Consider the following 27,630-nt stretch of genomic DNA (forward strand, 5'->3'; position numbering starts at 1 on the left):
CAAAACCCAGAAAAAAATAAAAACATAATCAGCTCATTCCACACACCACAAAAACAAAAATACTGCGAAAATAACCCGAAAAAACCCGAAAAACACACACCAAATTCTCAATTTTTGACCGTTAATCATCAAATCTTTTACTAAAATCATGTTGAGAAGGATGCTATCAATTAATTACTCAAGAAAAACAGTAAATTTCTACACCTAAACACCATTTAATCCGAAAATTAGTGTTCTTGAGCAATTTTATACCCAATTTGATTTTGATGCTTTTTAGTGTAATTATGTTTAAATTGCTTATGTATTATGCTTGTATAACCTAGATTGATGCTATTTAACATGATTAGATGCCTTAAACTTCAAATTTTGAGCAATCTAGGGTTTGTGTTCTTGAGCAAATTTGGGGCTTTTTGATATAAACAGGTTATGGCCGATTTTTGTCATGAATTGTTGCTAAATTAAGTAGTGTAATATGTTTAGGTAGTTAAATGATCCAAACTTTGAGCTTAAACATGATTTTGAGAATTAAAGTGGACTTTTTCAAGTCTAAAATTCATGAACTTGATTTTTGAGAGATAAGGCCATTTGAAACTTGTTTAATTGCTAGTGATGATTATTTTGACATGTTATTTGAGTTGAATGCTTATGAACTTGGCGAACATTTTCGTATATGCTTATTTGAAAAAGTGTAGATTTGATAAAAATGTGAAAATGAGCTTATGTTTGATATAAATTGAACATGTCATTGTAATTATTTTGAATGATGATTTTGCTGACACTAATGCATATTTGGATGCACAAAAATTGTGTTTAATGTGTTTTGCAGACTGAAAGGGGTGAATCTTCATTCCAAGCTCGCAATGCTCCTACTGAGAATACGGAACAACAGGAGGTGGATAACTACTACAAACAAGATATACCTCATCCAGTCATGACATTTTCTGATATGCACTTGGAAGATTTGCACCCGAACCTGAGATTTGACAAACTTTGGATAGATTATCCAAAATACCAAAGGGGTTTGCATACTCTTCATTCTAAAGCTGTTGAAGTACCTAGGGTCATAGAATGGAGACCATTAGAAGCTGTAGAATTGGCCGGGCCAATTAGGGAATTACTTACACAGAGGTATGGTAATTCTACTTTTAACGATTGGGTACTGTTATTCAACATGCGTAGACCTGTATATAAAGTATGGTGTGAAGAATTGTTGTGTAGTATAGAATTAAATGATCGGGTAGCTAGTTTAACCGATCGATCTTTTATTAGATTTTTGTTAGGAGGTTCGATGCGCCACATGTCTTTACTAGACATGGCTCAGGCTTTACGTATATATACGCCTGAGGAGTTAGCATCTGCCGATTGTAGAGGGTTGATACTAAATGGTAGAAAGATAGACGAAAATTTTGATACGCATGGTGTATGGAGTCAAATGACTAGCCATCACCGATTTAAAGGGGGAAATTACTCTTATTTGGATATAGATAGAGCAGAGTTAAGAGTAATTCATAGGTTTTTAGCTAATTCGATTACACAAAGAGGTAAGAATAAGGAAAAGGTAAATGAACAGGATTTGTTTTACCATATGTGTATTCGAGACCCACAAAGCGCTGTAAGTATACCTTATTGTGTGGGTTATTATTTATCAGCTATGGTTAGGGGGATGAGACCGCATAGCATAATAGGAGGTGGTATATTTATTACTTTGATTGCTGAATATCTCGGTGTGGATATAAGTCGGGGGGGTTTATTAGTCGAAGAACCAGAACCCCGCGATACAATAGGTTTAAATGTATACCATGGTGCGAAGGTTTTGAAGAGGCGAAATAACGCCGCAGTACAATACCATGGTAGACATCCACAGGTTGAGAGAAACCAACAGCAAGGTAATGTAGGAGGGGGAAATGAAATGGCAGAAATGCAAAGGTTTATAGCTTCACAAGAGTATGAAACTGCTAGACATAGAGCATTTGAAGATTGGCAAGTTCATCAAAACCAAATCATAGCTTATTGCCAACATATAGGTAGAAACTATATTCCTACTCCATCGCCCATATTCCCTCCCTGGTCTATAGAGATCCAACCACCGTATCCTACGTATAACCCAGCCGAAGCATTTTATAGCACATATGGTTATGCATGGAACCCCTTCTGGTATCAGTATCATCCCTAGTATACTTAGTTTTTTTTATTTTATTATTTGTAATGTTGATACATTTAATACTTATGTTGAATTTGTAATAGTTTTATTATTTTCTAAATTTTATTATTAGATTTTAATAATTTTTGAATGTGGGGTAATATACCAAACTTCAAAAATATGTATATATGTTTGCAGTTTATCTTATGTACACAACAGGGTAAAACAACGCATTTTCAAAGACTGGCATTAAGTTCAGCAAAAGCAACTAATTTTGACGACAAGATGCAAAATATATGTGAAATAACAACAAGACGGAATGAACAAATGATATGCACCATTTATCATTCAGCAAGCAAACACAAATATGTTTGGAAACTTTGGTAAAATTTAATCATTTTCACACAAATCACCCTCAATAATTTAAATTGTTACTGATTTCTTGCAAATGAGGGCATTGCAAGATCTTAAGTGTGGGAAGGGGTTAAATTCTTTCGGATTTTTAAAATTTTTATCTTAAACACTTGGTTACCATTAAAAATACTAGTAAAGCAGTAGTTGTATTAGAATCTAGTGCTCTCTGATAATAAAGAACAGCCCTAGTCTTATATACTGACTACCCAATTCTAGTAAAATTTTTCAAAATTTTCAATTAAATGAACTCAAAATCATGTTTATACATATTTATGAATGATAAAACTAGGTTTTAACACCGAAATTATTGTTACCTCGGAAAGGACATAAATTAAGAAACAAACCAAAATGTTAAAATTCATTTAAAATGGAATAGAGGACAATAAAAAGGAAAATAAAAGCCAAGTGTGGGAAAATTTACCAAGATATTTTAAACATATGTCACATATTTCTGTAACAAATAACTGAAAATACTTTTGCTTTGGACTAAACTAAACTGTTTTACCCGATGGAAGAAAAGAAGAGATGGATCTACACGATGAATCAATTCCATCATTAAAAGGAAGTAAAGTCTTCCGAAAAAGACACGCACTTCTTGATTTAAGTCAAGAAGTTGTCATCCAGACCAGCTGTAGGTTGACGAAAAATCTAGAAAAGTCATCACTAAAATCAGCAGGAAATCCACGGACCTCAGCATAAAACAGGGTCGCCAAGTGGTCAGATTTATCCTAACCATGAGAAGGATTTATCTCGTACAATGGGGGGGCACCGTGCAAATTAGCTTGATAAGACTAATAAATCAGATCCCTAGAAAGGATAATCTCCTTAAAGATTAAAAATCAGCTTTTAAGCCTGATATTACTCAATCCTAGAGATTGACCTTAAAGATTGAGAATTCAAACTCATGAAATTCAATGATATCTAAACTCGAGCTTGAACGAGAAAATATTTTGATCAAATTATAAACCGATTTGTTTTCTGAAAACCCATTTTCAATGCGTTCATTACCATTGAACGTAAAATCCTAGGAATTCACCTGGAATTCATTAGGTTACCTGAACCAAATCGGGTGTCAACCGTAAGAATGGTGGTTGCATAGCATGGTCGAAGACAGGACCTTGTGCCAGACCGAAAAATCATAAGGGTGAGCTTTACTATTGCTCCTACCAAGGATAGTAATTGCGTCCGACACGTTATAGACCATAATTAAAAGCATGTCAGGGGACATTGCCTTAACAGTTGCTTGTTCAACGCTTTCCTTTACAACTGGACGATAGTTTACCGAAAGGTAATATACGGGACAAGTAAACTGGACGTGTTGCTTTCCAAATACAAGGTTAGCAAGTGGGTGACATAAAACCGCAAGTTTTGAGCTAAAATTTTCAAATCTGAAACCCACCAAACCTACAAAAAGAATTTGCAAACACCGGTGAAGGGTTATTCCGGAAAACTTATCTAGGGTAAAAACTAGATTTAATTTTCAAAAGATCAAATGTTTTCATAAAGATCCAATTTCCTTAATAGATCTAAATTTTTATAGTCATGTGGGACTGTAAACCATATCGTTACTACCATTGTTTATACCGCCGTAAAGAAATCACTGATGTACAAAGTGTCAAGAATAAAGAAGTGATTCTAGTATTTCAAGACTATATTGCTTGAGGACAAGCAACGCTCAAGTGTGGGAATATTTGATAATGCTAAAAACGAACATATATTTCATAGCATTATTCTCCAAGAAAGACAAGCTTTTAGTTGCAAATGTTCTATTTACAAGTGATATTCGTTTAAATATTAAATGGTGAAGACAAAAGACAGATTCGACGAATTGAAGACGCAAACGACCAAAAAGCTCAAAAGTACAAAATACAATCAAAGAGGTTCAAATTATTGATAAGAAACGTCTCAAAATTACAAGAGTACAAGATTTAAAACGCAAAGTACAAGATATTAAATTGCATGCAAGGACGTTCGAAAATCCGGAACCGGGACCAGAGTCAACTCTCAACGCTCGACACAACGGACTAAAAATTACAAGTTAACTATGTATATAAATATAATATAATATATAATTAATTCTTAAAATTAATATATATATTATAATATATTTATAAAACGTCGGAAAATTAAAAGACAAACCTTTGTGAGCTGGAATTACGAACTCCGCGAGTTGCGGAGTATGGAGGCCAAAAATGCCGCGACTCGCGGAGCAGCCAAATACGAAAATCCCTATAAAACCCAACGAATTCTGATCATTTTTATATCCAATATATCCATCCATCTATCTATACGTAATTATATATATATATATAATTTATATTTTAATTTTAATTTTAATTTTAAATCCTAATAATAAGGGTATGTTAGCAAATGTTGTAAGGGTGTAAGTCGAAATTCTGTCCGTGTAACGCTACGCTATTTTTAATCATTGTAAGTTATGTTCAACCTTTTTACATTAATGTCTCGTAGCTAAGTTATTATTATGCTTATTTAAAACGAAGTAATCATGATGTTGGGCTAATTACTAAAATTGGGTAATTGGGCTTTGTACCATAATTGGGGTTTGGACAAAAGAACGACACTTGTGGAAATTAGACTATGGGCTATTAATGGGCTTTATATTTGTTTAACTAAATGATAGTTTGTTAATGTTAATATAAAGATTTACAATTGGACGTCCCTATAAATAACCATATACACTCAATCGGACACGATGGGCGGGATATTTATATGTACGAATAATCGTTCATTTAACCGGACACGGGAATGGATTAATAGCCACTAGAATTATTAAAACATGGGTGAAATTATGTATAAGGACACTTGGCATAATTGATAACAAAGTATTAAAACCTTGGGTTACACTCAGTCGACATCCTGGTGTAATTATTAAACAAAGTATTAAAATCTTGTTACAGTTTAAGTCCCCAATTAGTTGGAATATTTAACTTCGGGTATAAGGATAATTTGACAAGGATACTCGCACTTTATATTTATGACTGATGGACTGTTATGGACAAAAACCAGACGGACATATTAAATAATCCAGGACAAAGGACAATTAACCCATGGGCATAAAACTAAAATCAACACGTCAAACATCATGATTACGGAAGTTTAAATAAGCATAATTCTTTTATTTCATATTTAATTTCCTTTATTTTATATTTAATTACACTTCTAATTATCGCATTTTTATTGTTATTGTATTTAATTGCACTTTTAATTATCGTACTTTTTAATTATCGCAAGTTTATTTTATCGCACTTTTATTATTCGCAATTTCATTATCGTTATTTACTTTACGCTTTAAATTAAGTCTTGTATTTATTTATTATTTTACATTTGGTTTTAACTGCGACTAAAGTTTTAAAATCGACAAACCGGTCATTAAACGGTAAAAATCCCCCTTTATAATAATAATATTACTTATATATATATATATATTTGTATTTTTATAAAAGTAAACTAATATAGCGTTAAGCTTTGTTTAAAGATTTTTCCTGTGGAACGAACCGGACTTACTAAAAACTACACTACTGTACGATTAGGTACACTGCCTATAAGTGTTGTAGCAAGGTTTAAGTATATCCATTCAATAAATAAATAAATATCTTGTGTAAAATTGTATCGTATTTAATAGTATTTCCTGCTAAAATTTAATAGTATTTTATACTCCTTAGCTTTAACTATCAACTTTCCTTTATGGCTGCTGCAAAGTTGCCTTTTCATATCATTTTTTTTTTAAACCGAATCCCCAAAATTGTTATATGGACAATTATGATTTGTTGGGCCGTTTTATGTTGAGGATTGCAAATGGGTTTGAGCTGTTGGGCCGGATATGGATTGTGTATTTGGGCCGAAATATTGAGGAGAGAAATAGGAAACAAATAGATACATATGTTATATAGTTTAGTTCGGCATTATATATCAGAAAAACGTAAACAGTTAAGTGGTTAAGAGTGTTGATGGATGAGCGGGAGGTCAGGGGTTCGAGCCTCGTCTTGGGCAATTCTTTTTATCACGATTTTAAAGGGTATACACTCATTTTTTTTAATTATTATTATTATTATTATTATTATTATTATTATTATTATTATTATTATTATTATTATTATTATTATTATTATTATTATTATTAGTAAATCATTAATATCAATACTATCATTTTTAAGCAGATAAATATTTTGTACGTAAAATATACTTATTACGTAAACTATAATTATATTAAAATCTCACATAACTATATATATCAAACTTACTAATATTATTTATATAAATACTTACAAATAACAAACTATCGATTCTTAAATATAACATTTAAACAAGTATGGATATATTAATATAACTATATAAATAACAACTATTTTGAATACAAACACAAATTAAATATATGATATATAAATTAAGATATTGTAAATTGTTCGATTACGAATATACGTTTTAATATATATATATATATACCAATGATATAGGTTCGTGAATCCAAGGTTAACCCAACATTGTTCAATGTCTTCATATGTATTTTTACTACAAAATACAGTACGGTGAGTTTCATTTGCCCTTTTTACTCTTTACGTTTTTGGGCTGAGAATACATGCAAATTCTTTATTAACTGTTTTACAATATTTATATGCGTGAGTTTCATTTGCTCCCTTTTTAAATGCTTTTACAATATATATTTTTGGGACTGAGAATACATGCGCTGTTTTATAAATGTTTTACGAAATAGACACAAGTAATCGAAACTACATTATATAGTTAAATTATCGAAATTGGATATGCCCCTTTTTATTAAGTCTGGTAATCTAAGAATTAGGGAACAGACACCCTAATTGACGTGAATCCTAAAGATAGATCTATCGGGCCCAACAAGCCCCATCCAAAGTACCGGATGCTTTAGTACTTCGAAATTTATATCATGTCCGATGGAGGATCCCGGAATGATGGGGATATTCTTATATGTAAATTGTGAATGTCGGTTACCAGGTGTTCAATCCATATGAATGATATTTTTGTCTCTATGTATGGGACGTATGTTTATGAGAAATGAAAATCTTGTGGTCTATTAAAATGATGGAAATGATTATTTATGTTAAATTAATGAACTCACCAACCTTTTGGCTGACATTTTAAAGCATGTTTATTCTCAGGTATGAAAGAAATCTTCCGCTGTGCATTTGCTCACTTTAAAGATATTACTTGGAGTCATTCATGACATATTTCAAAAGACGTTGCATTCGAGTCGTCGAGTTCATCAAGATTATTATTAAGATAATTATAAATAGATATATTATGAAATGGTATGCATATTGTCAAATTTTCGATGTAAGGAAGTTTGTCTTTTCAAAATGAATGCAATGTTTGTAAAATGTATCATATAGAGGTCAAATACCTCGCGATGTAACCAACTATTGTGAATCGTTTGTAATCGTTGTGGACTTTGTCCGGATGGATTAGGATGAGTCCTTTCACTTATATTGTATTATACATGTATTCTAATATATTATATAATCTTGAGATACCATAGACACGTATGCAAATGTTTTGACATATCATATCGACCCATGTATATATATTATTTGGAACAACCACACTCTATATGCAGTTATTTTAGCGACCCCGACAAATCGTCAATTGACGGCGTCGACTACTTAGGTCCCGTTGCGTGGTCATAGGTCTTTAACGTGACGTTTGACCAAAGATATGTCGCATTCCTTTCAAAAATAAAGATTGTTTCAAAGTTTACAAGAATTGTTCATCCAAAAGTTACGTTACAAAGTTATAGTTACATGTGAAACCTATGCGACACAGTTTTAAAGAAAGTCAAAAGACGCTCCATGAAATGCATGTATACTCGACATCCAATGCAAGTATCAAATAATGAGCGGAAGCATGTTTCACATAGCGTTCAAAGACCTGAGAAAAACATAGAAATCTGTCAACGAAAACGTTGGTGAAATCATAGGTTTAAGTAAGTAAGTGAGTAAAAGTAAGTCGAACCACAAGATTTGCAACATTGATAAAATAGTAATACATTCTAAAAGTTAATATTCACGAGCACCCAATTATCAATGCTTAACATTCCTTCCATAGAACCCCATCACAATAGTGTTAGAACATACACTGTTTCTCGAAAATATATTTCATTCGTAAACGGTAGCGAACCGTTTGAATGAGGGTTTGTCAAACCCATATGGCCATATAACATAAGTTCTCGCTTACACCCGGCAAGTGTAACTAATGATAATCGAATTGAGGATTTTTGTTCAAACTCGTAAGTAGAATGTTTGTTTTCCTGTACTTGTGTTCACTTAGTAAGAAGAAACGTTTATGTTTTCTCATCCCAAATGTAAGTTCAAAAGAGTAAAAGTGGGACTATGATCTCACCTTGAGTGCAAGAGTAATAAAGTACTTCAACAAGTAAACGCGTTCAAAGACAAAGCTAGTCTTGACCTAAACATATAGGTTGTATCAATAACGGTAAACACGATAGGTCAAAGATGTTCAATTAGTCCTATGGTTCGCTACGACTCGATTATAAAGCATGTGAATCAAATTGTCAAGGTTCATGCAAGATACAAGTATAGAATCATGTTAGAAAGATTGCATAATCATTTGGTTAAGTTTGGAAAAAGTCAAACTTTGGTCGGGTCAAAGTCAACAAAAAAGTAAACGCGTTCGGGTCGGGTCTCGAACTATTTTTCTGAGGTTTTTATTCATATATAAGCATGTTAGAACAAGTCTCATGTGAATCGGAGGTCCATAGCGTGCCAAACATTTTTCTTATTTTGACCAAGGAGGTCAGAGCCTGGACACGGCTTATGCCGCGCCGCGGTCCACAATTGTCGCGCCGCGACAATACACGGGAGCTGGTACCTGGCCAGTTTCAAATGTTCAAGTCTTGATCCAAAGTTCATTTTAGCACAAAATGCAAACCGTAAACACTTAGAACTCGCACCTTATATCGTTGGAAAGCTCTTTTGGCAAGGAACACAACTAAACATGTTTCATCAAACAAAAACATCATTTCCAATAACCGATTTCTCGTCATGTGATCATTTAAAGTCCATTTTCAAGTTTCAAGTTCACAAAATGCATTTTAAGTTTCGGGAATCCGATTCACACATATGATATGCCATTTTGAAGGTAATGAAACATGCATTACAACTAAACACTAACAATTAACATTTCATGGCATTCAAGCATCAAAAAGTTCATCTCAAGAACGATCAAACCCTAATCAAGAATCACAAAATCATTAATCATGTTTTTGAAGTTTTACAAATCAACCTACACATCAAAATGAAGCTAGTGATACTAGTAACACAATTAAAACATGAACTTCAACAATTTAACAACATTTAATCTTCCAAAATCAAAGATTAAGCAAACCCATTTTCAAGTGTTCAAACTAGTTACTCAAAACCACAAATCGAACAAACAAAACATATATTCATGTTATACACGAGCCTAATTAACACTTTTATAATTCAAAAACATCAAGAACACAAAATCTAGTGATTTTAGAAAGTTACCCAAATGAGATGAAATTGGTATCAAGTCGAAGAGGATGAAGAGAGGATTTCAAATATGTAATTTATTTTGATGTTAGCCTCCAAATCCGAAATTAGATGATGAATCTTGTTTGAGTTCTTGAGAGGAAAATGGAAGTATGAAAAGAGAGAAAGAGAGAAAATGAGAGGAGGAGGTTGAAGGTTTGACTAGTTGACCTAGTCAAATCTTTGGCCTCTTTGCAAGTTTAGTCCCTCTAGTTCGGGTGCGGGCGCGTGAATTAACCAAACGAATTATTTTGAATTACACGAGAGTACGAGAGATGTTATAATCCAATAACGAAAATATTTTAAGAATGTTAGCTAATGGAGGATACGAATCGAGATACTGAGGATATTATTAAAATAAAAAGACTGGCGTTAAAATAATTTAACGGAAAAATGCGGGATGTTACATTACCCACACCTTAAAAGAAATTTCGTCCCGAAATTTAGTTGGAAGCAATAGTCGTTGCTTCTTACTCGAGACCTTACGTTGTCAATGCTATGAATAAGTGAAGATACGTCCTTGGGCATTCCCACGAATTTGGATAGTCGGGGTTTCACGTTGTATTAAGGCTTGGTTTACGATCCACCATTTCAACCGGTTTTTCCCATGGAGGGGAGTTTGTCATCAATAGTATAGCCCTTTTGGCGACTACGGGTCGTCTTGAGTCCTTCTCGGACTTGAACGATCTCAACTGTTATTTCTTGAATGAGTTCGGATTCGGTGATTTGCTTACCACATGCTTTGGTCCAACGAATAGGGGTATGACATTTGCGATCATATAGGGTTTCGGAAGTGCAGCGTTAATACACGAATGGTAACTGCTGTGTGAGAGGAGACAACTAAAGGCAACAATACAAGTTTGTAACATGTATTTCCAAGATGTGAAATGTACGTTTGTTTGGTCCATTGGTTGTGGATGATATACGGCACTCATGTTTAAACGTGTCCCTAAGGTTCCTTGTAAGGCATCCCGAATTTAGAAGTGAGACGAGTATCCCGATCTGAAATTTTAATGGAGATGGTACGCCATGCCGAGCTAGAATTTTTCTTTAATACACGTTTGAACAGGTTTCGTTTCTCAAGAGGTCCGCACCGCGGAAGATCCATCGGTTCTCGAAAATGGTTGTTAGGACTATTCACCATCGTGGCGAATACTAATATAATGTGAAGAGTTTCTCTCTCCATTGAGAAGTTTTATAAATAGTTTCCTTACCCGGAAGTGCGAGCGATAAGACAGGAGTGAAATGAGAACTTAGAATAGGATGAGTTCACACCTTGAGGTAACCATGTCGTGCACTTAGTGGTCGAATGTTGAGGCTTGGTGGGATAACGAGATAGTACACGTAGTTGTATGATAAGTCAAAGAAGAGTGAAGTATCCTTGGATTGGGTGTTATCTTAAGTTCCAGTAATATCAGGCGAAAAATGGTGAAATAACAGAGCTATGTAACGTGGCACGTGTTGATGAGAAGGTTGATCGGGTCCATGATTAAGTATTCAAATTTTTCGAGCAAATTAACGAATTTCAGTTTCCTTGATTTCGAGTCGAGAGAGTATGCCTTTCGGGCGTTCAAGTAGAAATATTTCCATATTTGAGTTCCAGTGTGCTAAACGAATTTAGCTAGTAAGGTTTGTGTGAAAGATCATGTTCAAAGTTCGGACACGGAGAGGTATAAATTTTTCCCTCAGTTAGTTAACGAGTTTAAAGGTCGTGCAACACGAGAAAAGTCGGAAATGAATCTTCAGTGATAACCGGCGAGATCTAAGATTTTACGAATACAAGTCTGAGTCGTGAGGGTTTCCCGATTACGTGTGGTTCCGATTGCGAGATGTATTGAGATACTTTGACCACTAACAACATGGTCTAAAAATTGAACTTCGTTTAACCAAAATTCTCACTTGGAGAATTCGGTATAGAGTTGCTCTTTTCTCAAGTGTTCGAGCGTAAGTCAGAGACGTTGTTCATTTTCTTCTTCGTTTGAATAGGTTTAGAACATCAATTATAAGTACGGTAACGATTTTGTCGAAATAAGTTTGCACACGCGGCTCCGGAGGTTTATGAATACAGACGGAGCCTTAGATTTACTGAACGGTACTAAGAGAGATTTACAACTATCGTAGCGAGTTCGGAAAATGGTTTAGGAGACATCATCTCCCTCAACCCGCAATTGATGATAACAAGGATAGAGATCGATTTGGTATACACACGAGATCCTCGTACTTGATCAAGAGGTCATTAATACGGGGAAAAAGAATACCGGTTCTTAACCGGAAATTATTTAGTTCACAATAATCTATACAAGACGATAGGGAAACATTTCTTCTTAACGAATAGGTTTTGAGCTCCTCAGCTCTATAGGTGTCAAGTCAAAATTCAAATTATCCACCCAATAAGTTTAACGTGCATCCTCCGATATAAATTTGGTGGCACACAATAGTTTTCGTGGGTCACTTGAATGGCCTAAGTAATATCTAGGGGGGAGTGGTGGAGTGCAAAGAGTACGAGTCAAAGTCTTGGTTATAAAACGTCTAACGGTAACCGAATCGAATAAGTATGAAATATGCGGGTTGTTGTGAAGAAACGTACCCGTAACTAGTCCATCGTCGTCTCGGGCATCCTAGGTGTTGATGTTGAAAGTTCAACGGCGTGCGTTGGGGTTAGCTTTCTTCTTTGGGCACGCATTCCTATAATGACCCGGTTGGCCACATTCGAAACAAACAACCGCCCTTGGCGCATTGGGCGTCTTTCGAGCGACGGTAACGGTATTTTTACAAATATGGGCCACATGGCCACTTCTTTGACACCTGATGCAAAATGGTTTGCCACATTCACCCAAATGATGTTTGCAACATTCGTTACAGTAGGGCAGGTTTCCAGCATACCCTTTCTTGCCGTCGGAGGTGAAGGACTTCTTGGTGAAGTTGTTGTTGTAGTTGCTCGATGGAGAGGCTTCCCATTTTCTTTTGTTGTTACCCTGTTGGTCCTCGGCCGTTGGTGTCGGCGCTTCAATTTCATTCACCGTTTTTATAGATTGGCGGGCCATCGTTAAAGCCTCTTGTAGGTTGGCGGGTTTGGATGATACTACCTCGTGGTGAATGTTCTTTGGGAGGCCTTCCATGTAAAGTTCAACTCTTAGGGATTCAGGAGTCACGAGGTTCGGGCAACTTAAGGCTAGTTCGACAAACCGTTGATTATAAGCTTCGAGGTCATTCCTGACCGTTTTTAAATTCCTTAGCCCCTGTTCGAGCCTTTGAGTTTCGTCGCGCGGGAAGTTTTCGGTGATCATTCTTTCTCTTAATTCGGTCCAAGAGAGTGTGTGGGCTTCATCGATACCCACCGATTGTACATGCGTGTTCCACCATGAGAGAGCAACACCGGTGAAAGTGAGGGTGGAGAATTTGACCTTATCTCGGTCTCGACAACCGCTTATGCTAAAAACGGATTCCGTTTGATCAAACCATCGGGTGAGAGCAACCGGTCTCCCGGTTCCATCGAAAGTGGGAGGATTATACTTCATGAAGTTTTTGTAGGAGCAACCTTCGTTTGAATCACCGGCCCCACGATTGTTGTTGTTGGAAAAGTGATCGGCCACGGCCGCACCCACGGCGGTGGTTATCATTCGTTGAAGAGCATGTTCTAGAGTTTCAAGAGGAGTATTGTGTTGACCTTGGTGAGCCAATGTTCTTTCATGACACAAGAATATCGTTGATTAGTATTCTTAACAATACTAATCGTGATATGGAATAATGATGAAGAGAAAATTTTCCTTGACTCGCCTTAAATTCTTTGTGTTGTAATGTCGGAACGTTCATATGAGTCACCGTAATATAATCCCGGCAATTATATTACCCTGATTCATATGTGCATTCTACATTATTCTATAAAGTCAAGGTGGCGCGTCAATCAAATTAAACAACGAAAGATTTAGATGAAGCGAGAGTTAGTTATGAGTAGAAACGTTCGAGTATAAATGCACAAATAGTCAAGTAATTCCTACTTCAAGTCTATATGCCGGTTGTAGTCTAGATTAACTAATGTACCCTATGACTCGGGTTTGACACCAATGAACTCTAAATCCCTACCACCAATGCTCTGATACCACTTGTAGCGACCCCGACAAATCGTCAATTGACGGCGTCGACTACTTAGGTCCCGTTGCGTGGTCATAGGTCTTTAACGTGACGTTTGACCAAAGATCTGTCGCATTCCTTTCAAAAATAAAGATTGTTTCAAAGTTTACAAGAATTGTTCATCCAAAAGTTACGTTACAAAGTTATAGTTACATGTGAAACCTATGCGACACAGTTTTAAAGAAAGTCAAAAGACGCTCCATGAAATGCATGTATACTCGACATCCAATGCAAGTATCAAATAATGAGCGGAAGCATGTTTCACATAGCGTTCAAAGACCTGAGAAAAACATAGAAATCTGTCAACGAAAACGTTGGTGAAATCATAGGTTTAAGTAAGTAAGTGAGTAAAAGTAAGTCGAACCACAAGATTTGCAACATTGATAAAATAGTAATACATTCTAAAAGTTAATATTCACGAGCACCCAATTATCAATGCTTAACATTCCTTCCATAGAACCCCATCACAATAGTGTTAGAACATACACTGTTTCTCGAAAATATATTTCATTCGTAAACGGTAGCGAACCGTTTGAATGAGGGTTTGTCAAACCCATATGGCCATATAACATAAGTTCTCGCTTACACCCGGCAAGTGTAACTAATGATAATCGAATTGAGGATTTTTGTTCAAACTCGTATGTAGAATGTTTGTTTTCCTGTACTTGTGTTCACTTAGTAAGAAGAAACGTTTATGTTTTCTCATCCCAAATGTAAGTTCAAAAGAGTAAAAGTGGGACTATGATCTCACCTTGAGTGCAAGAGTAATAAAGTACTTCAACAAGTAAACGCGTGCAAAGACAAAGCTAGTCTTGACCTAAACATATAGGTTGTATCAATAACGGTAAACACGATAGGTCAAAGATGTTCAATTAGTCCTATGGTTCGCTACGACTCGATTATAAAGCATGTGAATCAAATTGTCAAGTTTCATGAAAGATACAAGTGTAGAATCATGTTAGAAAGATTGCATAATCATTTGGTTAAGTTTGGAAAAAGTCAAACTTTGGTCGGGTCAAAGTCAACAAAAAAGTCAACGCGTTCGGGTCGGGTCTCGAACTATTTTTCCGAGGTTTTTATTCATATATAAGCATGTTAGAACAAGTCTCATGTGAATCGGAGGTCCATAGCGTGCCAAACATTTTTCTTATTTTGACCAAGGAGGTCAGAGCCTGGACACGGCTTATGCCCGCGCCGCGGTCCACAATTGTCGCGCCGCGACAATACACGGGAGCTAGTACCTGGCCAGTTTCAAATGTTCAAGTCTTGATCCAAAATTCGTTTTAGCACAAAATGCAAACCGTAAACACTTAGAACTCGTACCTTATATCGTTGGAAAGCTCTTTTGGCAAGGAACACAACTAAACATGTTTCATCAAACAAAAACATCATTTCCAATAACCGATTTATCGTCATGTGATCATTTAAAGTCCATTTTCAAGTTTCAAGTTCACAAAATGCATTTTAAGTTTCGGGAATCCGATTCACACATATGATATGCCGTTTTGAAGGTAATGAAATATGCATTACAACTAAACACTAACAATTAACATTTCATGGCATTCAAGCATCAAAAAGTTCATCTTAAGAACGATCAAACCCTAATCAAGAATCACAAAATCATTAATCATATTTTTGAAGTTTTACAAATCAACCTACACATCAAAATGAAGTTAGTGATACTAGTAACACAATTAAAACATGAACTTTAACAATTTAACAACATTTAATCTTCCAAAATCAAAGATTAAGCAAACCCATTTTCAAGTGTTCAAACTAGTTACTCAAAATCACAAATCGAACAAACAAAACATATATTCATGTTATACACGAGCCATAGACACTAATTAACACTTTTATAATTCAAAAACATCAAGAACACAAAATCTAGTTATTTTAGAAAGTTACCCAAATGAGATGAAATTGGTATCAAGTCGAAGAGGATGAAGAGAGGATTCCAAATATGTAATTTGTTTTGATGTTAGCCTCCAAATCCGAAATTAGATGATGAATCTTGTTTGAGTTCTTGAGAGGAAAATGGAAGTATGAAAAGAGAGAAAGAGAGAAAATGAGAGGAGGAGGTTGAAGGTTTGACTAGTTGACCTAGTCAAATCTTTGGCCTCTTTGCAAGTTTAGTCCCTCTAGTTCGGGTGCGGGTGCGTGAATTAACCAAACGAATTATTTTGAATTACACGAGAGTACGAGAGATGTTATAATCCAATAACGAAAATATTTTAAGAACGTTAGCTAATGGAGGATACGAATCGAGATACTGAGGATATTATTAAAATAAAAAGACGGGCGTTAAAATAATTTAACGAAAAAATGCGGGATGTTACAGTAATGTTGGAGTTAGCTATACAGGGTTGAGGTTGATTCAAAAAATATATATACTTTGAGTTGTGGTTTAGCCTGAGACGTGTATACACTGAGTCGTGGATTGATTCAAGATAATATATATCGATTTATTTCTGTACATCTAACTGTGGACAACTAGTTGTAGGTTACTAACGAGGACAGCTGACTTAATACACTCAAATCTTTAAAACATAATAAAAATAGTTGTAATTATATTTTGATCATACTTTGATATATATGTACATATTTGTATAGGTTCGTGAATCGATCCGTGGCCAAGTCTTATTTTCGAGGAAGGAAATATCTGTGAAAGTGAGTTATAGTCCCACTTTTAAAATCTAATATTTTTGGGATGAGAATACATGTAGGTTTTATAAATGATTTACAAAATAGACACAAGTACGTGAAACTACATTCTATGGTTGAATTATCGAAATCGAATATATCCCGTTTTATTAAGTCTGGTAATCTAAGAATTAGGGAACAAACACCCTAATTGACGCGAATCCTAAAGATAGATCTATTGGGCCTAACAAACCCCATCCAAAGTACCGGATGCTTTAGTACTTCGAAATTTATATCATATCCGAAAGGTGTCCCGGAATGATGGAGATATTCTTATATATGCATCTTGTTAATATCGGTTACCAGGTGTTCACCATATGAATGATTTTTATCTCTATGTATGGGATGTGTATTGAAATATGAAATCTTGTGGTCTATTGTTACGATTTGATATATATAGGTTAAACCTATAACTCACCAACATTTTTGTTGACGTTTAAAGCATGTTTATTCTCAGGTGAATACTAAGAGCTTCCGCTGTTGCATACTAAAATAAGGACAAGATTTGGAGTCCATGTTTGTATGATATTGTGTAAAAACTGCATTCAAGAAACATATGTTGATGTAATATATTTCTATTGTAAACCATTATGTAATGATCATGTGTAAACAGTATATTTTAGATTATCATTATTTGATAATCTACGTAATGCTTTAAAAACCTTTATTGATAAAATAAAGGCTATGGTTGTTTTAAAAATGAATGCATTCTTTGAAAAACGTCTCATATAGAGGTCAAAACCTCGCAACGAAATCAAGTAATATGGAACGTTTATAATCAATATGAACGGGACATTTCATAGTCAAATACATAACGGGTAAATAGAAAAATTTCACACATAATTACAGTTTGACACCTCAATTCTAACTTATACGCAGTAATTTTATTTTTTTATAACGAACTTTCAATCATATTTTAGCACATCACGTTACCATCTTTTCACAAACATTTGACACTAAAACTTACCCCATTAAAGTGGTTTGATACTCGTTTCTACCACAAAAGGATATTCGGTAAATGTATTTAATATTTTACAAGAATTCGACTTTTACGAGGTAAGTTTGACGAGTTTTAAAAGAAAACACGGGAATTGAGTGTTGTTGTCGATATACATCTTTTGTCAAATATGACCATGCTGTTATAAAACTTACACTATTACGTTACAGAGAATGCTCCAAAAATTTTCAAATTTACATTATTAGAGTATTCCTAATAATGCCTATGACATCAGAGACAAATTGCACACTTTTGATCAAAAAGTGAAATATGACTGTGACTGGACAAGATTACTATTTGACATTCATTAATTCAAGGTTGTCATATTCCATATTTGTTTGTCAAATTGTAGTAGGGTCCACCGTGTTTGTATTTTACATTTTATTATATAAAAGTAACACATGATAAAACTAATTATTTAATATTCATTAAAATAAAAAAAATACAACGATTAAATAAAAAAAGTACTTGAAAAAAAAAACAACAATAATAAAAAACCTAAATTCAGAGTCATCGGGGTTTGAAAGTTCCGATTTTCATTGAATTGTTGAGCTGTTCGTACAAGCCTTGTTGCTCCAAGAACATTTGATGTTGTTGTTCGAGTGTCAAAACACGGAACTGAGGCATGACGAGTGGAATTTGTTGATAATTATTGGGGTTTGATGAACCGCCACCCAAATAGCTATTGTATATGTTCCATTCGTTTGGAGTATTCGATCTTTGATTTGGGTTTGACATTTTCTTTCATTGAAGATGGAGGATGATGTTGATGATTTAAAGATAATTATGGAGGATGAAGATGAAAGTGAAGATATATATGTATTATATTGTGTTTGTATAGATAAACTAAATAGAATCTGAAATAATTTTGGATTAAAAAAAAAATTACTATGGATTTGTATTCGTTGGAAGTCGGTCAACAACCACCATCCAATCAACATACGCCATGTGTCCCGAGCTTCTTTTCTTATGTCAATCTTTAAACTAACGCCTCATTCCATCAAATTCTGACGCCCCATTAACGACGTCAAGGCATCAAAAACGAACAACTCAGTTGACAGTTGGATTTGATGCTCGATCAGAATCAGTCTTAGAGTTACGGTAACTGATGGATTAATCTTTACTATCGTGGGTCCTAAACAAACGTGAGAAGTCATGTCATTATTGGTGGAATACCCAAAAAGCCCTTGAGTAAACTTCAATGGACTATATACAAAAGTAAAAACACACGCTTTCACATATCTATAATCCATCTTTGGGCGCTGCAGCTGACAACCAAAAATGTTGAACAAAACGATCATGATCCGGTGGTTACTGGTGGCGCTACTAATGGTTTTTCACTTGCACGAAGTCCGATCAGGTTCATCCGATCACAAGTACAAACCTAATGATGAAGTACCGATTTACGCCAACAAAGTCGGCCCCTTTCATAACCCTAGGTAGGTTATACTAGATCTCTGTTATAAGCGTTTGATTTTGTGAATGATTCATACTGTTTTGCTGTTAATTACTTTTGATTTGATAATGTTCATGCTTATTTTACTGATCAGCTGATTAATCCGGATTAATTAGGGTCTTATGTTTTGTAATTTACTGGATCTGAGTTTCAATTAGGTAGATTAGGGTTTTGTGTTTCTCTAGGTTTTTAAGCTCATGTATTGAGTGAATCAGATCTCAAAATGTTTGATATTTGTCTCTGCTGTTTTTAAATAGATTCGAAGTATATATCGATCAATTGTTTATTTGTTTGTGAAACACCTGTTACATTTTTGAGCTACACTAAATGTATGATACGGTAAGAAATTATGAATTTGAATGTACAATGTAGAGATCGTTCGAAAGGTTAATGATTTTTTGTCTAGTTTCGTACGGCTCACTATATTTGAGAAATGTATGCTTATACTTTTTGTGATTATGTTAATTGTAACATCGTCGATCTTGGAGTATCTTTGAAGGAAGGTTATATCGGATGTTGCTTTTGAATTCATACCACTTGTCTGGGTTAACTCGTATAGCACCAACTCCATATTTACAGCATATCGGTTCTAATTTCTTTATTATTTTTGTTCTGTAGTGAAACATACCGCTTTTATGATCTACCCTTCTGTTTACCAGGTTTATGCGCTCGTCTTTGATTACTTGAATGTTATTTTATTACATATTATCTTTTGTTATTATGTGCTGATGCACGTATTGTATGCAGGTCATTTAAAGGAGAAACCAGAAGCTCTTGGTGAAGTACTGAATGGAGATCGTTTAGTCAGTGCTCCGTATAAGCTTCACTTTATGGTTGAAAAAGATTCAGAAATTGTTTGCAAGAAAACACTTACAAAAGAGGAAGTAGCTAAATTTCGAAGTGCTGTTACCAAAGATTATTACTTTCAAATGTACTACGACGACTTACCTTTCTGGGGCTTCTTAGGGAAGGTTGAAAAAGACAAAACTGACCCCAGTGAGGAAAAGTATTATCTATTTAAACACCTTCACTTCGAGATCCACTACAATAAGGATCGTGTCATTGAAATAAACGCAAAAGCCGATCCTAGTGCAGTTGTGGATCTTACTGAAGATAAGGAAGTTGAGGTTGAATTTATGTACACCGTTAGATGGAAAGAAACGAACGTTTCGTTCGATAAAAGAATGGAGAAATACTCACAAACTTCTTCTCAACCACATCATTTGGAGATTCATTGGTTCTCGATTATCAACTCGTGTGTTACAGTTCTCCTTTTAACTGGTTTCCTTGCCACTATTCTTATGCGGGTCCTCAAGAATGATTTTGTCAAGTGAGTAATAACATAATAACATTCATTTTTTTGATATTATTCTTTTAATGACTTTAATTATTCACTTTACTTATGATTATTTGCATTAGGTATGCTCATGATGAGGAAACTGCTGATGATCAAGAAGAAACCGGGTGGAAATACATTCATGGTGACGTATTCAGGTACCCGCAGTACAAATCGTTGTTTGCGGCTGCCCTTGGTTCTGGTACTCAGCTATTTGCTCTGTAAGTAACATATGTCCAAACTAGTACAGTAATTATTTCATATCTATGATCTTTAATATATAAATTGTTAAAGTTGATTACTTTTTTTTTTCTCTCTTTTTTGTTATTACAGTGCCCTTTTTATCTTTATACTCGCTCTTGTTGGTGTATTTTATCCATACAATCGTGGAGCTTTGTTTACTGCACTGGTTGTTATATACGCTCTTACATCTGGGATTGCGGGCTACACTGCAGCCTCGTTTTATCACCAGCTCGAAGGAACTAACTGGGTATGTAATATGTCACTCTACATGTTTGTGAAACATACATAAACATTAATCATTGGTGTTAGACATAATTTCATGAATGGTCCGTGTGGTTTGTATCAGATTACACTCATGGTCCCTGTACTTTTTTCGTCAAGGATGGTCTCTATGGTTAGCACTTGAATTGCTGGTTGTCCCTATCAGTAATGCGTTAAAAAGCTTTGTTAGGTTTTGTCATGTGTGCGTTTCACATGACTAAACTCAACGTATTTTTTATCGACTCTAATGGACAAGGACAGCCGGTGATTCAAATGCAAACTACATGACCATCCTTGACGAAAAATACACATGGACCATGAGTGTAATCCGATACAAACCACAGGGACCATTTATGAAATTTTGTCTTGGTGTTAATCAAATATTTCTGTTTTTGATGAACAGGTCAGGAACTTACTACTCACTGGCTGCCTGTTTTGTGGACCCCTCTTTCTTACTTTCTGCTTTCTAAACACCGTTGCGATTGCGTATACCGCTACAGCTGCACTACCCTTTGGTACAATTGTGGTGATTGTTTTAATTTGGACATTGGTGACATCACCATTGTTAGTTTTGGGTGGTATTGCTGGAAAGAATAGTAAGGCCGAGTTTCAGGCTCCTGTTCGTACTACAAAGTATCCCAGAGAGATTCCGCCATTGCCTTGGTATCGTAAAACCGTCCCTCAAATGGCCATGGCTGGTTTTCTTCCTTTCAGTGCAATCTACATTGAGCTTTACTACATATTTGCTAGTGTGTGGGGCCACAGGATTTATACAATCTACAGCATCTTATTTATAGTTTTTATTATCCTTCTCATTGTTACCGCCTTTATCACTGTCGCACTGACCTATTTTCAACTTGCTGCTGAAGATCATGAATGGTGGTGGAGGTATGTAACATTTTTTTTTTATCATTTCGTGTTGATTTGTTGAATGGTATTGATTTAATAATTGGATTGTTTTTTGAATTATTGTTAGGTCGTTTCTCTGTGGTGGTTCAACTGGAGTTTTCATCTATGGGTATTGCTTGTATTACTACTATGAACGTTCTGACATGTCTGGATTCATGCAAACCTCTTTTTTCTTTGGATACATGGCTTGCGTTTGTTATGGTTTCTTTTTGATGCTTGGGATGGTTGGTTTCCGTGCTGCTTTGTTCTTTGTTCGACATATTTATCGCTCAATCAAGTGTGAATAGAGTTGGGTAACGGGAACCAACTTACTGTTGCAAGGATTTTGAAGGCTGTTAAATGTGTCCCCTTCCAGTTATGTTTATTAGGTCAATAAGATAAAATCTATGTTTAGCATGTAAGTTGTCGTGTTGTTTCTCTTTCTGTTTTAAGATAGGAACGTAGTTTGAAGTATACTAGACTCAATTTTTGACATACATGTACAACCTTTCCATTTGAAACTGTAGTCTGTAACTGAACTTTGGGCAAGTCTAGTAATACACATGCATTTTGCAACTTTATGACTACTATATGTTTTTATGACACTCGTTCTTAATTTTCACCTATATGAATTCTTCTATTGGCATCAACGAAAGTAGGCCTGGACATTCGTCTTTGTCTCAGTGCTGGCTCATTGGACAACATTAAATAAACTTGAGACATGGTTGGTCTTAAAGAAGCTGGTGACTGGGTGCACATTAGAGCAATCTCCACAATAGTCTTCACTTTTTCTTCTTGATATTCATTCGGATCTAAGGCGTCATCAATCAACATAACATGTGTGTCTGTCTCATACAACTTCCAAGCCTGTTTCAACCATTATACAGAAATAGGTTAGTCACAAATGGGATGCAAAGGTAAAGAATCATTTTGTGGTATTTGGCTAATTGCGAAATTTAGTAATGATAGTATTACAGTACTTGATTGAGGAGGTATTCCATCTCAGCCCCACTATAGTTAACGTCACTACTCTTCCGACCACTAATAACTTCGAGGGCTACAACGCCGAAGCTATAGACGTCTACTTTCTCAGATAAATGTCCATGAGTTGCGTGTTCTGGGGCTGTGTAACCCCTATATTATGTTATCAAGTAAGAAATATGTTACAAAAATTGAAATAACAGTGTCAATCACAATTAGTGGAACTTGCTTATATTGAATATAAGGGAACTTACATAGTCCCTGCAAACTGGGTGGTTATATGGGATTGATCTTCGGGATATAACCTAGCCAACCCGAAATTTGCAATTTTCGGTTGAAAATCGTTATCAAGAAGGATGTTACTTGACTTTATATCTCTATGAATGATTTTCACATGGTATTCTTCATGTAGATGTGCAAGACCCCTTGCTATCCCCAATATGATATCAAACCTCTGTTTCCAATTCAGAGTACCCTTTTTTTCACCTGTCGATGATAACTTCCAAGTTAACGTACATTTTAAACAAAACACTTCATTTGTTTCCGATTACATATAATATCCAAATTGAGGTATAATTAGCTTACCCCATAAGAACTTGTCTAGGCTTCCTTGTGGCATGTATTCCAGCACAAGAAGTAGCTCGGGCCCATCACTACACCATCCTAGTTGTAGAAGAAGATTGCGGTGACGAACAGAACTAATAAGTTTAACTTCATTTTCAAATTCTTCTTTTGCCCTTGAACCAACATGTAGTTTCTTGACAGCTACTACAATCTCATTGTCTACAATGGCCTTTGAAACAACCGACACAGAGTTATTTTATGTACACAAGGTAAAAAGAATCAAACAATGCACTCATTCTAAAACAGGGGACACCTAGGACTATAATCTAAAAATAAGTACCTGAAAGATTCTAGTTTTATTACCTTGAATACTTCTCCAAAACCTCCTTTTCCAATCATATGTTCATCACTAAAGTCATTAGTTGCCTTTTTCGAATCACTGTAATTGTAATTGTAACTTTGTCCACCCTCCAACTCTGATAAATCAAATTTGATAATGTAATTGCATGTTGTTTATTAAAATTAGTACGGAGTGATATATTCTTAATCATGTGACATTGTATGATCACCTTTAACAGAAGATCTCTTTCTTCGCCAAAACCAAATAGATAAAGCAAGTATAAGAAAAAGTACACCAGCACCGCTACTTACCGCGAGGATTAGGCCATGTTTACTTGAACTTCCTGTTGCATATAAACTTGTCTGACATTTAAGACGGTTGTAAATATGTTATACTGTCAACTATAAATATTAAACTGGAAGAAGCCTCACCTGCACCTAAAAAAGGTACGAGATTGAGTGTCTGATTATTCTGAAAAAATGGAAACTCGGAGTACCTCATAAAACATCCAAGAGCAATAGCTCGTGCTTCATTAGATGGAAGACAATTGTGTAAGTTGTTATACGCTGTAAGCATGCAGTTCTTGCAAATGGCCTGACTTGCATTCTCGACACATTGTCCAATCGCATAAATTGTTGCATTACCACTAGTTACTTGTCTTGTGGATGCTGTATAGAAATTAGATGTTCTTGGAGTAGCAACACTGATATCTGATAATAATTGTTGTACCACTCGGTTGAAGTCTGTAATTTGCTGAGTTGTTGACTTGTTACTGCATATCGCAAGTGGAGTGTCCGAAGTTCCTTCAGGGTCATCGTAGAACTGATTGTAGTTTTCGTATCTTGATTATTACATGCAGAAAATGTAGGCGTTATATCACTATGACATGTACAAAATGTGCTAATCAAGTTGAAAGTATACGAAGAGAGATAATTAGTTTATCATTATTTTGGATGAACAACCATAGGAACACAATAAGTTAATGTTAAACTTTTTTATATTAATTAAATTGAAAAATATATTTTCTAGTACTTGAGGCCAGTTCAACCATCCAACCTAATTATCCGAGTAATGAACCAGTAACATGTTTGGTTTGTTGTCCTTTGTTCCTAAAGCTCACAAAATGAAGGCGAAGTCAAAGTGCAAGGTGGAGGTTGAGATGGTTTCCGTATCTGCTCCTGTTTCTTTCTGTTGATGATCATGAGGCTAATAAGGAGTGGTTGTGAAGTCTCTAGGTGTTGATTTGGATCTTGATGTTGTTTGTGACGTGGAGGCGAGTTCTGTTGGAGATAATCGGTTAATGGGTGCACACTAAAGTCCCATATCGAAAGTTGAAAGAAACCAATGTATGTATATAAGCGCTTAGGAACCTCATCTATGACCAATTTGTTTTGAAGTACTAAGGAACTTAGTGGCTTAGATGTATGACATTTTGTTGGCCTGCAAATGATATCAAAGTAAGGGGAACTCAGTGGTCTTATATGTTGGACATGTTGTTGGTGGGCTAAAAGGGAGCGGGCTTATATGTATGACTTGTTTTGCTTTGTTGTCCGTAGTCTTTAGTGCAACCAGGTTCGAGTTTTGTGTTTGTGTTGGAGATGGCTTTCAGTTATTTCTTATCTTGATCTATTGCTCTCTTGCTTGACATAGTAACTCGTTTGGTATTGGTAGGGTTTTTCGTTTTCATAGTTTAATTGCCTTTTTAGCTAGCTTTGGTATTTGTTGTGTTCGCGCGGTTTGACTTTTAGTGTTTTCCTTCTAGTTGTAATCCTCTAAGCCTTTCATCGGTTTGATGAATCGTCCCTTTATTTATACCAAACCCCTTTTTATGGTAAAAGGAAATTGATTTTGATTATATATATGGAAGTAAAGTGTAATAATTTGTAAGAAAAGATTAAGGAAAGGGAGTACACACTTAAGGAAGCAGTTATCAAGGTAGATATTAGCTCCAATGGATGAACCACATGGTCGAACTGCAGACACCGCAACATCAAAGTAAGCCAAACACTGGGTTACCGACTCGTAGTTACGGCACTGTGCAAGTCCATATACAGCATCATTACTATCTCCCAACTCTTGGGCTGTTGCATAGAATACACCAATGTTCGAAAACCGGCTTCTAAGTAGAGAAAACGTAGAGTTTAGGTTCTTCGAAAACGTTGTTAGATCCATTGCATCATTGCTGCCACAAAATACTAAAAGCGGGGTGTTCGTGTCGTCAGTACTATTAGTGATATTGTTGGTTGTCTGTGCAACTCCAAGTTCCACCACCATTAATACGATCACGATCACGACGACAACCACCAGTGAAGTTGACATCATCTTTTAACCCTTGTTCTATTTCATGTTTTTGGAATGAATTATGGAAACAGACACTTTGAAAGATAGATGATATTCCTAAGAAGACTAGTATCTTAAGAAATCAGTTAGATCAATCATTCGCCTTCATTTATATATTTATTATCATTAATTGTCAACCAATAGAATAATTTTATGTCAACTTTCATGCATAAGTAATACTTGCAATAGCTTGCCGGCTTTTCACTTTTGTCAAACTTAATTATTAACTAATTAATATACCGATCAATTAAACAAATACATAGAGATGACGTTATTATAGCTCTTGAGATTGTGGGCAATCTTTTGTCAAAAAAAGTTGTTGAGTCTACTTCTATATAGTTTAATATTTTGGTGGAATATATTTAGGGTACGGTGGTTTTTTGCCGTTTAAAAAACGAAGGTGTGCACAATATTTAAATATTCGTATCAATCCTTTCTCTTTCGCCACTATTTCCACGCATGCTATTTGTTCATTGTTTTTCTAGTTTGTAGTTCTGCTAGTTGTTTGTTTGTATGGGCAGGAATTGCTCCTGTTCTTTGTTATTTAGGGCAGGTTTTGAGCCTGTGCCTTCGTGTTGTATTGGTTTAATTTGTTATAACATTATTTAAACACGCTTCAACGTTTCTGATACCATAAACTATAACGCCACAACTTCAAAACTACAGATTGTGAAGTTTCGTTTCAACCATATTACGGCTTAGCTCACTCCTCGTGAACATTCAGCTTCGTCTCTTTTGGCACTAATATCTTAGGCATTTCGGATGCATCATCACTAGATGTGGTAGTCTTAGTTGAGTAGCCTATATGAACCCTTCGATCATTATTAATGAGAGTAGGTCTGGTTAATTGTTTAATTCCATGTGATTGACCTTTTGGAAGCATCAAAACAACTTCTGACATTGTCGGTCTCTTAGAAACAGGTGACTGAGTGCACAACAAAGCAATCTCGATGATCTGCATCACGTGCTCTTGGTGGTATTTGTCCAAATCCATCGTCTCGTCTACCAACTCTTTTTGCCTTTTGTTTTCATACAACTTCCACGCCTGCACGCAATTGACCCAATTTTAGCAACCGTTAACTCAAAGGGCAAGTAAAGTTCTTTTACATAATTCCTTTACGTCTAGAAAATAAGACTTTTTGCACCGGTTGTCCCTCATTTATACATCATTTCGCATGCCACGTCCCTGTCTTTAATTTTATAGCTCGGGTGATCCCTTGATTTTACGAATGCTTCTTTAGTGGGCCCTCCGTCTATACATCATTTCACATGTC

At 35.3% G+C, this 27,630-nt stretch overlaps 2 protein-coding genes across 2 annotated transcripts; one reads left to right on the forward strand and one right to left on the reverse strand.

Annotated features, from left to right (window-relative positions):
- Positions 1-19,204: 19,204 nt before the first annotated feature.
- Positions 19,205-22,439, forward strand: LOC139901336 (transmembrane 9 superfamily member 3-like). The gene is made up of 7 exons (XM_071884064.1): positions 19,205-19,386; positions 20,022-20,062; positions 20,151-20,733; positions 20,823-20,960; positions 21,073-21,229; positions 21,647-22,131; positions 22,220-22,439. The coding sequence occupies exons 1-7, from the start codon at positions 19,229-19,231 to the stop codon at positions 22,437-22,439; spliced, it is 1,782 nt and encodes a 593-aa protein (XP_071740165.1). The 5' UTR covers positions 19,205-19,228.
- Positions 22,440-22,743: 304 nt separating this feature from the next.
- Positions 22,744-26,338, reverse strand: LOC139900278 (cysteine-rich receptor-like protein kinase 2). Its single transcript, XM_071883065.1, has 8 exons — positions 25,932-26,338; positions 24,448-24,857; positions 24,246-24,359; positions 24,040-24,152; positions 23,698-23,905; positions 23,367-23,598; positions 23,112-23,265; positions 22,744-22,998 (listed from the first exon to the last, which is right to left on the reverse strand). Exons 1-8 carry the CDS (start codon positions 26,336-26,338, stop codon positions 22,744-22,746), a joined length of 1,893 nt encoding a protein of 630 aa, XP_071739166.1.
- Positions 26,339-27,630: the final 1,292 nt, after the last annotated feature.

This window comes from Rutidosis leptorrhynchoides, chromosome 3, assembly GCF_046630445.1.
Source record: "Rutidosis leptorrhynchoides isolate AG116_Rl617_1_P2 chromosome 3, CSIRO_AGI_Rlap_v1, whole genome shotgun sequence".
In the NCBI taxonomy this organism is placed as follows: domain Eukaryota; kingdom Viridiplantae; phylum Streptophyta; class Magnoliopsida; order Asterales; family Asteraceae; genus Rutidosis; species Rutidosis leptorrhynchoides.